At 40.2% G+C, this 15433-nt stretch overlaps 1 protein-coding gene across 7 annotated transcripts in view; it reads left to right on the top strand.

Moving 5' to 3' along the window:
- The window catches only part of ARHGAP18 (Rho GTPase activating protein 18), a 190491-nt gene that overhangs the window by 118886 nt on the left and 56172 nt on the right, over positions 1-15433 (top strand). For all 7 annotated transcript variants that reach the window (XR_014803749.1, XM_021088428.2, XM_021088430.2 and 4 more), the window contains exons 2-4: positions 5100-5293; positions 8575-8813; positions 13563-13626. Coding sequence is in view for 6 of the 7 variants with exons in the window: in XM_021088428.2 (XP_020944087.1) it covers positions 5100-5293; positions 8575-8813; positions 13563-13626 (497 nt within the window). In the remaining variant the exon portion in view is untranslated. The remainder of the gene's footprint in view (positions 1-5099; positions 5294-8574; positions 8814-13562; positions 13627-15433) is intronic.

The raw sequence follows: 15433 nt of genomic DNA on the forward strand, positions 1-15433 counted from the left end.
TCTCAGGGGTCTAGGAGCCCAGAACTATTTCATAATCACACCAAGACGTTACTGGTCTTTTTCATTCTCATTCTCTCCTGAGAGTACAGCAGAGTTTCCCAGAAACTACGTGACTTAACATTACTGCAAAAGAGCAAATGTAGAGGCAAATGTGAGGATCTATATATATGTCTTCTGTTAATAGATATTAAAGACAGTTTCAAAAATGTGAAACAATGCTACTTACCTTACTGTTTTGGGGGGGGATGGAAAATACAGGCCCTCTCCCTCCAAAAAAAGTTAAAATGTTTCTTCTTATTATTAAGATGTTTCTTCTTATTAATTAGTGTTTAATTTTTTCAGCTTTAATATCTAATAGTGTGCACATCAGTGGCTATCATCAATCGCCGAAGTTCTCTGGCAGCCCTTGATTTTTTTTTTTGAAAATGTTTAGTATGGGAGTTCCCGTCGTGGTGCAGTGGTTAACGAATCCGACTAGGAACCATGAGGTTGCAGGTTTGATCCCTGGCCTTGCTCAGTGGGTTAAGGATCCAGCATTGCTGTGAACTGTGGTGTAGGTCGCAGATGTGGTGCGGATCCCACGGTTGCTGTGGCTCTGGCGTAGGCGGGCAGCTACAGCTCCGATTCAACCCCTAGCCTGGGACCCTCCATATGCCGCAGGAGCGGCCCAAGAAATGGCAAAAAGACCAAAAAAAAAAAAAAAAAAGAAGAATGGCTGTCCCTAGAGGTTAGGTCATTTCTCTGAACCTTAGAAGAGGGCAAAGGTGACCTTATTAAACTAGGGGAGTGGCAGTTATCTGTAGTTGGCAGTTATGGAGATGTTTGCTGCCGTCTTGGTTACCTCCCAGGCACTTCAGTAGGAATTCTCATTTGATAACTCACAGCAAACAAAACAGTCAAGGCTATCAGCATTCCTTCCATTTCATAGATAGGAAAAAGTTAGAATCAGAGGAGTGATTTTCCAAGGACCATGGAGCTGGAATCATTTGTTACTTAGGGCTCCTAGTCCCACACGCTTCCCTGACACTTGGCTCACTGCCTTGGTGCTGGGGTGAATCGTTAGCGCAGTTCTTCCAGTGGTGGACCACAGTCAGCGTGGTGCTCAGGAAGCTCCACCTCCTTGTGAAGGGCCGCTTGTGTCAGATCAGTTTAATGTTCCCTGGGACACAATAAATAACAGCCATCACCAATATGCTCAACGTCATCATTACATTTTTTTTTTTTTTTTTCGGAGGCAAGAGATAGATTTATTCAGATGGGACGCTTGTTGAGATGCAAGTGGGCAGGCAAGGAGGCTCTTTCCATCAGTACATTTGAAATTCACTGGCCAGGTGGAAGAACTACTACAGAAATAGAGGACAAAATAGACCTGGGGAAAACAAAGAGAACAGAGCCCCCATTTTTTTTTTTTTTCAACACTCCATAAGGACAATGCCATTGAGATGATAACACACCATGAAGGTCCTTGTGGGTCTTAGGTTGAATATTTGCTGGCGGTGTTAGTACCCATGGGGGAAAAAAGGCCAAGGGCGAATACTGTGATGTAGTGGAGAGAGCATGACCCGTGCAGCCAATGGGGAAGGAGCTCAGAGCGCAGTGTTTGGTGCTGTGGTTAGAGTTGTAAAAAGCAAGAAGTGGGAGAGCTTTTGAAGACTGGTCATAGGATGTTTGGCACATAGGGTTCTGGATGGGGAGGGAGGAAGAACAAACATTAGAACCCTCACTTGCCAGAAAGTCAGTCATTGGCCGTTGCCCGTGGTACACATTGTGTGTTTCTTTGATTTCAGCACCATATGTTGGCTGGGATCTTTTGGAAATAAGAGACTATTTCTTCTCTACACTTCATTATGTCTAGCAGATGTTGCTTTTATGTTTTTGAACCCAATTTGCAGAATGAACATGGTGTCATAAAACATGCTCCTAAAAACAGAAGCGAGGAAGCTGGCACACTGGCCTCTTACCAGGACAGTGTTAAGAAGCGCCAGACTTGGAGTTCCCGTCGTGGCGCAGTGGTTAACGAATCCGACTAGGAACCATGACGTTGCGGGTTCGGTCCCTGCCCTTGCTCAGTGGGTTAACGATCCGGCGTTGCCGTGAGCTGTGGTGTAGGTTGCAGACGCGGCTCGGATCCTGCGTTGCTGTGGCTCTGGCGTAGGCCGGTGGCTACAGCTCCGATTCGACCCCTAGCCTGGGAAACTCCATATGCCGCGGGAGCGGCCCAAGAAATAGCAACAACAACAACAACAAAAGACAAAAAAAAAAAAGAAGCGCCAGACTTTTAACCACAGCCTATCTGGCCTGCAAAAGTGAGGATATTCTACAAAGACAAGTGGTGGCAGGACATGTTTTTATTAATGTGAACTGTAATTAAAAAATGTGCAGTCACATTTTTAGAGAAAATACAGACTATTTGGCAGCTGTCTGAGGAGGGGACTCTTCACCGAATGGTTGCCTCCTTCCTACACTCCATCCCCTAATATTTAAAAAGAAATTGTTTTCTTGCAACATTTGCCAGTAATCAAAAAAAAAAAAAAAAAAACAAAAAAACTTCTTTTCCATGACTCAGTATCTGCAGGTTATTACAGCAAGCCTATTCAGTTTTTAAATCTTATTAAAGTCAAAATATTGAGTGGATTCTTCAGCACCAAGCGATTAGATTTTCGTTTTATGCGTGTTTTGAAAGCAGGGTTTGATATAGAAGGTATATTTACGTAACAGTGCTATTGCTCAATGCCCTTGCATTTTTCTGCCCAGGCTATCTTAATGGAAATTTACTGGAAAATTCTTGCCAGAATAAACACATTCCTTCAGGAGTGAAAGTCTTAATGTACTTTTCGTTCAACGGCACCTCTTTCCTGTGAACAGAGAAACCACATTATTTGGCGTTAGTCATTACATTTAACACATACCACAGTTCCCATCATGCTCTCCCATGGGGTAAGGAGAATAGAAAATAGGCCTAAGGAAGACAATCTTACTTTATAATGAGAGGTAACAAAAGCAAGGATAGGGCATCTGTATCGTTGACATGAAATCAACCAAAAATGAATCTGGCAGATACTCCGTAAATTAGCTTTAGCTATCCTGGTAAAGCAGGATTAAGGGATATGAACGGATGATCAGTTGAGCTACTCCGGATCAGAGAAATTTAAAAAATACTATCATTTACTTATCATTTTTAAGAGAGAGAGCTTTCTCATTCACATTTTAATGTGAGAATCAGGAGGGTGAATCCTAAACTGAGAACACTGATGTATCCTGGCCAGTGGGTGGAAGAAGGGGACCAGGCCAAGAATGTGAACACTTGGGACTGGGAGGGAGGAAGTGTCTCTTGAATTAAGGGGTGGAAGAGGCAAAGGATGGGCAGTAGAGACCAGAGGAAAAAATTCACACACCATGTCTAGACTTCCTCCTGTTGGCCCTCATCTTATCATCCACCCATCACCATCCCAGGGTTACTCCTGGAGGGAGATTATAGGGATTGTTCATTCATTCATGCAACCAGCATTAATAAAATGTGTAATCAAGGCAGAGAGAACCATCTTTCAAGGGATAAAACTGGCCCGTTAGCATATTACAGTTAAGTAGTCAGTTATGTTGCATTTATTTGCAGCAGTGAGGATTAAATTATTTGACTTTTTCTAAGAAGTCAGTTGGAATTAAACTGCTGGGTAGGTTTGATCAGAGTTGAGTGACCTTCTTCCTTATGTAGTATTGAATCCTACTATTTTAAATTGTTATGGGAAAGGTCAGTTTAAATGTGAAAATGTTCACAGCTATGAAAATTTTGTTTGTTGCATTTCTTTTTATTTTAAGTATGTGCAGTAAGTAAAACCAATCTAGCAAAGTATTACTTCCTTAGTTCCCCTTGGGAGACAAAAAAGCGGTTTGAAATTAGAATAACAAAACACTAGTTCACCGTTACTGTCCTCAAATGATATTTCTAAAAAATTATTGAATACAAAGGGGAAGAACCATAACTGAAAATTTTCCTTCTTTAAGTAATAAGGCTCCCTCCCATCGTAATATCAATAGGAATAAAATAGTTCAATATTTCTATCTTATATGGTTTTTATTATTAGGTCCTTTAATTCAGTTTTAATAGAAGGTAGGCTATGGCTTATAAAGAAAAAGTATAGTTAACTTGAAATCATGAAGATGTATTTATTCTTTTTTCATAGGTTATATTTAGCTAAATTTAAGAGGTAATTCCTAACTATTCAGAATTTCCAATTAATACATTTTTACCACATTTTAAAATATATACATATATAAGTAAAGATTGAAAATAACTTTCTAAAATAGAATGTAACAGCAAATTTAATACATCATCCTTCTACTTATGTTTCAATTCCAGAAAATGAAATGAAAATTCAAATTGTTCCTCACTCATTGATTGCAGATATTTTCTATATAAGGTTTGGCTGAGTTTAGTAGATAGGTATCAGTGATAAATTTGAAATCGTATGTAAAATTCAATCACAGTTTTACTGACCTTTAATCAAGATTTAACCTTTTGCTTTCTGTGAACAAATGTTCAGGTTTAAAGGAGCCTTGGAGTACCCATTGTGGCTCAGCAGGTTAAGAGCCCAACTAGTATTCATGAGAATGTCAGTTCGATCCCTGGCCTCACTCAGTCAGTTAAGGGTCCGGCATTGCTGCAAGATGTGGTGTAGGTTGCAGATGTGGCCCAGACCTGGCATTGCTGCGGCTGTGGTGTAGGTTGGAAGCTGCAGCTCCTTCTGATTCAACCCCTGGACCACTGGCCTGGAAACTTCCATATGCCACAGGTGTGGCCCTTAAAAAAAAAGAGAGAGAGAGAGCAAGCCTGAAAAGTGACATGAAATGGAAAAATGATTTATGCCATTACTCTTTGTTCTTTGCCATACTTTTCTGTAGGGAATAATATTGTTCATTCTACAAGCATATCATAATCAATAGCATCTCAAGATAAACAGTTTCAAAATACACATCTCTTTGGTTTTGTTAAGGAGAACTTAAGGAGTTTCTGAATTTCGCAGCTCCTTACTATGATATTTTAAAAATTGTGCTACTTCCTCATGTGCTAAAATGAATTGTGTTTTCTTTTGAATTTTCAGTCGCAGATATGGCCAGTACACTATGAACCAGGAAACCACCAGAGTTACAGAAAGGCCTCCATTTGATCGATCGAGTTCCCAGGATTCTTTGGATGAACTCTCTATGGAAGACTATTGGATTGAACTAGAAAATATCAAGAAATCTAGTGAGAACAGACAAGATCAAGAGGTGGTGGTTGTCAAAGAGCCTGATGGTAATAATGAAATTAATAAAACTTGATTTTTTTGGCAAGTGTATTGATGGGAAATGACTATATGGAAAGCAAGAGGAGGGGGAGAAAATTAAAAATAGGAAGACCAGAAAAAGACGATGATGGTGGTTGCTTTTCATCTTGAAAATGATTTAATTGTGGCAGATTTATGGATGCAACTGCCAAATATAAGTGACATAAGTAAATTGACTTAGTTTTGGGTATGGCTGGAATCTTGTTGGATAAGCCTCCCGTATCATAGACTCTTAGGGTTAGACTTGGTCTTTGAAATCATCTAACCTCTCTAAATTCCTTCTGTAGTATCCTAGCCACATGGTCTTTTGGCCTCTAGTGAGTGTAGATGCTGATGATGCTAGTGTTTTTCCATTGGTCATTCGGCTTGTGCTCTTTGTGTGCTCTTTATTTTGTTGTTTATAACCTGTTTGACTCTACCTCTGACACATTTGCTGTAGATCTGCCTTTTGGAAAAGCAGAACAAGCGTATTTCGTTTTGTCATGATAGCCTTTCAAATGCTTGAGAATAGTTATTTATTTTGGTGCTAGCCAAGTCACTTTTTTTCTAGAGGGAAGAAGAGGCACATGACCAATCCTCATTGTTGGTTTGCTGACCTGTCCTATCTTATTTTTCAAAGTATTATATTCCAGATGGGCTGCACTGCCAAGGTTTAAGGAGTATACATTTGGACACTGGAAGATGGCATTAGCATGTTTAGCCTCCATATTTACTTCTTTCTTGTATTTTTTAATCCATATTTTTAAAATTTATTTAATTGAATAATTGCTCTTATGCAAAGGTAACAATATATTTTCTTTATATATATATTTTTTAAATTATTTTTTAATAGTTATTTCCCCAATGCAGTTTTTTTCCTACTGTACAGCATGATGACGCAGTGATACATACATGTATCTTTTTGCATTTGGTTCATAATTTCTCTCAAGTCTCTTTTCAGCCACATTTCTCCCAGTCTCTATTACTATACTTGATATTCTGGAAGAAAAACATAAAACAACTTTTCTTCCTCCCTTAAATTTCATACTTTTTTTGGTTAATCTCTTAAATTCAAGTAGACCCTAGGTTTTTTGATACCCAACTCTGGCATCTATTTTATTAGCTTGCTTTCTATGCCTTGTGCCATCCATAAGTTTGGAAGTATGAATTTGGTGTATAAGTTGATGTAAATGCCAAAAAGGTAAGAGCCACAGTCAGTGCTTCAGGACTCACCAATAGTGATCTCTTTTTCAACAGGAGACCTCTTTGTGTGTATTTTTTTTAATTGAAGTATAGTTGATTTATAATGTGTTAATTTCTACTGTACAAAAAGCAATTCAGTTATACATACATATATTATGTATATTATATATATATACACACATATTCTTTTTTTTTAATAACCTTTTCCATTATGGTTTATCATAGGACATTAAATATAATCCTCTTTGCTATACAGTAGGATCATGTTGTTTATAAACAGATGATATAATGACACTAAATGACTTAGCATCAAGTTGTTGAGTACCGAAATCTGCATAAATATTGTCCTTTGCTGTAACATTGCTTGGGGGGAAAAAAAAAGCAACCAATAATACTTTAAAATGAAAAGTTGGAGATTTTTCATAATTTAACATTTCTTTGGTTTGTAAAAGAAAATTATAACCAGCTCATTATTTTACTTGGATTCTCTTTCATTTTATTCTCATTCTTTCTCACTTGACCAATCCGGTGTGGTCTTGTTTGTGATAATTAATAGTATTCCTCAGCTTTTCTGTCTTAGTGTTTTAAGATGGAAGCAAAATACCAGAGGCCTACCGAGTAAGGAGAAAACATTCTGCAGAAGAGAGCAGTCAAGGCTGATACATGGGCATATGTTACATTAGCCTTTTCATAATTCTCCAAGATTAAAATGGATTCATAGGTTATTATTCATGATGTGATAGTCAAGCATTGGGAATGTTCCTTCAAACCCATGTCTTCTCTTTGACTTTAAGTTGTTTGAATTTTACCTCTGCTTTTTAATGGAACAAGTGACTCTATATTGTAATCTTGTTTAGTTCTCTTATCATGACAATATCAGCTTTTTTTCTGGCCATTTGGTTTTGTACACTTAGGCTGAGTTGGACCTTAACAGCGTTAATAATAATGGCTGACATTTTAAGTCAGTAAACAGCTTTTGTTGCCTGGCATGCGGAGCGTCCAGCACTGCCTTATGTTACTTGAAGCCAGTTTTATTAATATTTGATTTCTGCCTTCATGGAATTTATATAGTGGAGCAGGATGGACAGCCAAACCAGTCAGTACTGCATCATGCAATATAGGCTATAAGAGAGCTCTGCAAAGTTCTTTCCACGTAGCATTCTCACATTTGGTTATGAGGCAGCCAGGGCAGCTGTGCTTCAGTTTACAGACAAGGAAACAGTCAGCTTGAGGCTAAGTGACTTAGCTAAGGTGAGGTGGCCATCATGGTGCAGAAATGGGGCAAAGGGTTTTTGTGTCCCAAGTTCTTGGTCTTTCACTTGTGTAAGCTTTGAGCTTGGAGTGAACCTATAATCTTTTTCTGTAATCTTTAGTAGACCTTACACAACATTTGCATTGCTGTTTATTTCCTTTCAGTGCTTTGAATTGATTTAGTTGCTTAGTTTCCTATAATAAGCTTTTTTTTTTAAAAAAAAAAACCTGAAAATAGTGTGCTTTCTAAAAAGTTGTAAAAAAAAAAATGAATCTGATGTGCTGACTAGGGGGATTAAAAAATTAATTTGAAATTGATGAATTCCTGAGGTCCAGATGCTCTTTACTTCTTTGCCACACTCCTTGTCAGCTACAGTGAGCAGAGAAAATAAGTCTTTCCATCAATTAGGGTTGGACTCTCGGGTAGGGCTGAATTTAAGCCAGGAAACTGGGCTTTAATGGCTATCCCCAGCATCGACTTCCTTCTGTAACTTGATGGAAGTTATCTTTTCATTGCTTGCTCATCTCTGGGAAGGGAACAGTATTATCTTTCTCTAGTTAATCTGCAGGGAAGTTATAGAGGTTAATCACATGTGAAGTCATTTAAAAATTTTAATTGAGTATATATGAAATGGATCTAAAATTTGATATCTTTATGGCTGGAGTTTATGGCAGTTGTCCAAGTTTCAGATAATGATTCTTAGCCTTGTGGTTTGGTTGTGATAGAAGAGCTTCTGTAAGAGTTTTTAAACAGCTTAAAAAGGGTAAGAATTCTCATCTTTTGTCATTCAAATCCCATCTTTGTCTGCCTTCTTAGAGGGAGAATTGGAAGAAGAGTGGCTCAAGGAGGCGGGTTTGTCCAATCTCTTCGGAGAGGCTGCCGGAGATCCCCAAGAAAGCATGGTCTTTTTATCCACACTGACCCGGACCCAGGCGGCAGCCGTTCAGAAACGGGTAGAGACTGTCTCCCAGACCTTGAGGAAAAAAAACAAACAGTACCAGGTTCCTGACGTCAGAGACATATTTGCTCAACAGAGGGAATCCAAAGAAAAAGAGGTAGGTTTTCTTTATGAATTAAAGCAAAGGAATAATTGCTTAGAATCAACTGGACCCAGGACTGATCCAATTTAATTCGAATCCTTAAAAACATAATGAGCACTTACATGCAAGGCACTAAAGCTCCATGCTGTCAGTGATCAAGAGAGATTGGATCCCTGTCCTTCTAGAAGTTAGAGTCATGGGACAGAAAATTAAGCATGTTAAAATTCTCTGTGACAAACCCTGTGTTAGGTGTCCGTGGTCCCAACCCCCCAGACCCTCTGACAGCTGATTGTTTCTTAGAGAAACGTCAGTCGGAGGTAGGGAATTCTCCCTTCTCTAGTAACACTCGTAGGAAAATTTGCTTTTTTCTAGATTCACGTGGGGATGAATGGATGGGAGTAACTGCAGCTGGATTACAAAACAGGAACTCTGACACATGAAATAACTTCCCCCTTTTGTCGAGCTCTTAGCACAGTGCCTAGCACGTAGAAGAGTTGAGTAGATATTTGCCAAGATGATGAATTTATTAGTTGGAAGCTCTTGAAAACCAGTGAGCAACTCTGGGACCGATGGTCACTGAGGAAAGCCTGGTCCAAGTAAGATACCTCTATGGTCCAGCCAGTTGGTAGGTGATTTATTGCTTGTCCATGAAGACCTAAAGAGTTTGCATGAAATTTATTATCATTTGCTCCTTCGTCAAGAAAGTCTTGGAAGGTCCCATTGTGGCTTGGCATTAACGAGCCCGACTAGTATCCATTGACGATGTGGGTTCTATCCCTGGCCTTGTTTCTCTGGTTAAAGATCCAGCATTGCCTTGAGCTGTGGTGTATGTCACAGACATAGCTTGGGTCCCACATTGCTGTGGCTGTGGCATAGGCCAGCAGCTGTAGCTTCAATTCAGCCCCTGGCCAGAGAGCTTCCATAGGCCGCAGGTGTGGCCCTAAAAAAAAAAAAAAAAAAAAAGTTGATTTACAGACTGGACTGTTCTCAGATGACTCTTGGAATAGCTCTGGCCTAGAAGGCCGAGAAGTTGAGGGCTTGGAATGAGAACAAACAGAAGGAATCTTGAATGATGATTGCAATGATCTTAATAGCAGTCATACTTTTTGCCACTGTGACCAAACTCTTACTGTGTTGACTACCTTGCCATGCTTTATCTCATTTCATCCTTATCATTGTCTTGTGACTGAGGTTTTATCTTTTCCATTCTACAACAGAGGCTCGTAGACTCCAAGAAACTTGCTCAATGGTCCCGTAGATAGTAGACCCAAATTTGTCTGACTTTAAATGCATGCTTTTAACCACTATGCATCCTGCTCTGTGCGGGTTTCCATATATGATTGTGGTATTAAATAATGTCAGTGAATATATAAGATTGTATTTATAAATAAAGGGTAACAAATTATATGATTCTTTTTTTAAAATGAGGGAATAAAAAAGCTTATATTTAAGGTATCTTTCTGTCATGTAGAGGGTTTTTTTTTGTTTGTTTGTTTTTTTTGTAGACATTTCAGTCTTCCAAGAAATCCTTTATGGCTTCAGATTGCTACTCTATTTGCATGGTCAATTGTAGATTCAAACCCAGTCCATTTTACAGGTGTCTTGGGGGTCATTGCATTGCTTCAGGCAGGTCTCTTGCTGCTGTGAGGCAGTTAGGCACTTGCTTACTACCCAGTGGTTATTTGGGACGTCCACTGGGGTTGAAGGACTGCACTTGGTTTCCAGCTGTAGAAAAACGAATAGCAAGGAAATAGACTATTATGCCATCTCCTTCCCTGAGGGAGTTAAGAGGAAGCACAAAGGGGGAGGGGGCAGAGAGCTAAGCCTCAGCAAACTATATACTGTGGGATTCCTGCCAGGCTCCAAGAGGATGTTGCTGCTCAATGCTAGAAGCAACATTGTTCAGCACATTCCTGGTAAGTTCTAAATACTGTGGTTTGAGTCCAAACTGATTGGTGGATTATATCATCTGATGGAGTCAATAAGAGAGAAATAGCACAAGTAAATTAAAAATAATGGTAACTTGCTTTTGCTGCATGCCTTTTATTGAAACATTGGCACCTATTAGAAATATGTCCCTCATCCTTAAAGTAAACATGGGCCAGCCATCTTGACTTGCAGTTCTTCTGTTCTCAAAGAAGAACAGCAGGCACCTCCATATCCCCGGGTTCTGCACCTCTCCTCTGCCATTTTTTTTTTTTTTTTTTTTTTTTTTTTTTTTTTTTTTTGGTTAGGGACTGGAGCATCCTGCAGGTTTGGTGTCCTCAAGGGCAGGGTGTTGGGGGCAGGAGTTGTCCTGGAACCAATCTTGCACAGATCCTGAGAGATGACTGTCCATATCCAGCTCTTCCATTTTAAATGGAATCAACAGAATACAGAAACAAATACCTCTGCACTGTCATCTTCAGTTGCTTAGGAAAACAATTCCAACCACAGGCTCCAAAATACGTGTTCACATGTAGGATCTGAATTACTCGCTGTATTCACTGTACCATGGAGGGCTAGCCTTCTGCAGCCTCCTGGGCAGAGGGAAGAAGATGATATTGCTTTGCCTTGGGGGGTGGTTTGAAGAAGTGCCACGACTCTTCTTAGCAGTTCCATGATTGGTAGTACCAGTTCCCATGATATGCTCTCCTGGCTACGTCTAATCTCTTAAGTAGAGCACCTCTAGGGACCTGCCCCAGTGCTTTGCCAGGCTCTTCTTAGACGGCAGGTAGAGAAGTGGGGAGTCCTTCTCTGATAACACTGGAGTTGAAGTATGTGGTGAGGGGACTACAAAGAGTACCTTATTTTTTTGTAGCGATGAAAATCCAAGAGAATGAGTATATTATTTTTATTTATTTGATTACTACTATAATTAACTCTTCCATCCCCTTAAAAAATTGCGATTTTTTTTTAGTGTGGACATAACATTTAAGATCAACTCTCAACAATTCTCAGGTATATAATACAGTAAAATAACAGTGTAATTGTCAGTTATAATCACCATGCTGTGCATTAGATCCTCAGACCTTATTTCTCTTACAGAAATAAGAGAAACTTACGGAGTTTGCACCCTTTGTCCAAAACTCTGGGAGTTTGTACCCTTTGTCCAAAACTCTTGTTTCAGTCACCCCACCCCCACCCCACTTCCGGGCAAGCATCAGAGAATGAGTATTTTAAAAAGAATTCATTTAGGAGTTCCTGTTGTGGCTCAGCGGTAACGAACTCGACTGGTACCCACAAGGATGGGGGTTCAATCTCTGGCCTTGCTCGGTGGATTAAGTAAGGATCCGCTGTTTCCGTGAGCTGTGGTTTAAGTCACAGATTCAGCTTGGATCCTGAGTTGTTGTGGCTGTGGCATAGCCCGGCAGCTGCAGCTCCCATTTGACCCCTGGCCTGGGAAATTCCACGTGCTGCAGGTGTGGCCCTACAAAGCGAAACAAATGAAAAACATCATTCATTCAGACAGACCTCTGCGTGATTGATCTAGACTCCTCTTCCTGATCTCTGAAGTCCTCCTGAAGCTTACTTGGAAAAGAGGAAGTAGGGCCTGAACATGCTTAGGGCGAGGGGTGCCAGCTGCGTTTCACTGTGTCCATTAACTCTTGGAGGGCTGCATTCTTCTGGTGTCACTGCCCCAATCCCTGGAAAAAGGACTTCCTCTGACTATCTAAGCTCTTATTACCTGCTTGGCAATTTCGTTTTAAATTATCTCTCATTTATTACTGGTGTGTTTTTTTAAATTTTTTGAAGAATCTACCTTATTCCATGCATGTCAATTTGTAATTGTATTTTTTTTTAATTTTTATTTTTTTTGTCTTTTGTCTTTTTTGTTGTTGTTGTTGCTATTTCTTGGGCTGCTCCCACGGCATATGGAGGTTCCCAGGCTAGGGGTTGAATCGGAGCTGTAGCCACCGGCCTACGCCAGAGCCACAGCAACGCGGGAGCTGAGCCGCGTCTGCAACCTACACCACAGCTCACGGCAACGCCAGATCGTTAACCCACTGAGCAAGGGCAGGGACCGAACCCACAACCTCATGGTTCCTAGTCGGATTCGTTAACCACTGCGCCACGACGGGAACTCCCCTGTAATTGTATTTTATAACAGTGTTGTTGAGACATCATTCCCCTACTATCCACTTCACCCGTTTGTAGTTGACAGTTCAGTGGTTTTTAGTGTAGTCACAGATGTGTGACCATCGCCACGATCCATGCCTATGAGCAGTCCTTCCTCCATTCCCTTACCTCTAGGCAACCTCTGTTCTACTTTCTGCTTCTGTGACTTGCCTCTTCTGAAGATTTCGTAGAAATGGAATCACACAGCATGTGGCCTTTGTTACTGGTTCCTTTCACCCCGCAGTATCAGGTTTTCAAGGCTCATCCATGTTGTAGCATGTATCTGTGCTTCATTTCATTGCCGAATAATATTCCATTGTGTGTAGAGCTCACATTTTGCTTATCTACTCATCAGTTAACGGATAACTTGCAGAGGTGTTGTCTTTTCCCTTCCAATAACCATGGTGGTTTTGAGGACAGAACACTGTTGATGCTGCTCATTTCCCCCCAAGGCTTAATATTGTGTCTTAAAGTGGTGGGGGATGATGATTGTTGAATGATTGCTTGTTGATGATAACCTTAGCCCCCCTCCCCTTTTTTTTCCTGTGATTGTTAGCATTCTAAGTATGTTTCTTGTGCTCTAAAGGTTAGTAATAGAGTTATTTACAGTACTATTTCTCTGGTTGTGAGTTGGAGATGACTAAATGGCCCATTTTCTATCTTTAGGCTCCAGATGGCACTGAATCACAATCAGTCAGAACAGATGAAAACAAATACCCAGGGAAAGATGGTGAGTTGGACCTGTTCTCTTGTATTTTCTCATTTATTAGTGTAACAAACAGATAAGGCTTTTGAAAACATTCATCTTCAATTCTAGCAAGCAAATTCTATTAAAAAAATGCATAGAAAGTACCCAAGTAAATAATTACATGAGACTGTGCATCTAGTAGGCCTTTGATTTTTTTTTTTTTTTTAAATACTTGTCTGTATCTGGTCTAACATCTCTGTACATAGACAGTTTCCTGAGTGTGTACCCTGTGCCAAGTCCTATGCAGAGACATTTCCCTAATTTAATATAGTCAAGAGCGCCATGCAGTCCCATTTTACAGATGAGAGAACTACCTGAGGTTTAGAGAGGTGAAGTCACCTTCTCAAGTTACCACAAATCATACAGCTAATAAGGGGCGGGGAGGGGGCGGGGGGAGGCAGTGAATTTGGAACATTCTCAAATTGTTAAGTTCTTAGTTCATAAATACATTTCAGAAAGTGTGTAAGAAAGCTTTTATAAAAAGTTAAGATTTGGGGGGGGGCAATTGATTAGAACTCTCCTTTCTATTCTTTTTTTCCGTATCTGTTATTTCAGAAGTGGATTTGAAATTCGAGGCATGGATGGGAATAGATACTAAGACATTACTAGTACTTATCACAAAAGAATTGATAACTATTTCGTGGATTTCGAAAAAGGAGAAATCTAAATTAAGGTCCTAGATTTAAAATTTAAAAACTTAATCCTGGAGTTCCTACCATGGCACAGTAGGTTAAGAATCTGACTCTAGCTGCTCAGGTCACTGTGGAGGTACGGGTTCAATCCCTGGCCAGATGCAGAGGGCTAAATGATCCAGTGCTGCTACAGCGGTAGTGTAGTTCACAGCTGTGGCTTGGATTCAGTCCCTGTCCCAGGAACTTCCATATGCCGTAGGTATAGCCATAAAATAAAATATTTAATCCTTAATGTGTTGTTACTTAAAACAAAGGTAGGCTGGGGCTGCCTGAATCCTGCTTGGGGACTTGGCCTTTTCTTTTGTTTATGTTCTTAAGACCTGGCACCAGCAGTGTTCATGGCATTATTAGTGTTGTATTTGGATTGGAAGTAGTAGAAGGAGGAGCGTTAGGTAGATTGTGGAGGCCTGGAAAGTGTTCCCAACCTTCCTATAAAAATCAGAGGTCAGTCGGGGAGTTCCCATCGTGGCTCAGTGGTTAACGAATCCGACTAGGAACCATGAGGTTGCGGGTTCGATCCCTGGCCTTGCTCAGTGGTTTAAGGATTCGGCGTTGGCGTGAGCTATGGTGTAGGTTGCAGACAAGGCTTGGATCCCGTGTTGCTGTGGCTCTGGTGTAGGCTGGTGGGTACAGCTCCTATTAGACCCCTAGCCTGGGCACCTCCATATGTCGCGGGAGCGGCCCAAGAAATGGCAAAAAGACAAAAAAATAAAAATAAAAAATAAAATAAATAAAAAAATCAGAGGTCAGTCCAAAATTACTATATATGGGACATTTTGCATCTCAGCACATCCGATATCTCTATTTTCCCTTCCATACTTTTCTCAGAACCTCTCCTGCACGCACGTCTTAAAATATATTCACATACACGTATATGTATGTATATAAGTGTGTGCATGTGTCTATAGAGCGACACAAGTGTGTCTATTTATAAAAGCACTTGCTTTTCACTATTTTGTGGAGGTTTTTTTTTAGTTGCATGTTTTCTATCAGAATGAAATGACTGGGTGTTTCTCCCAGTCTCTGTGCCAGCCCACGCTGAAGTGGCACGCAGACTGGAAGAGCCAGAGCTGGCTGGTTAGAGAGCTGGGTCCTCA

Source organism: Sus scrofa, chromosome 1, assembly GCF_054392235.1.
Source record: "Sus scrofa isolate SSC_HxYL_T2T_F1_AM1 chromosome 1, Sscrofa_HxYL_maternal_Yorkshire_Landrace_v2.0, whole genome shotgun sequence".
NCBI classification, from domain to species: domain Eukaryota; kingdom Metazoa; phylum Chordata; class Mammalia; order Artiodactyla; family Suidae; genus Sus; species Sus scrofa.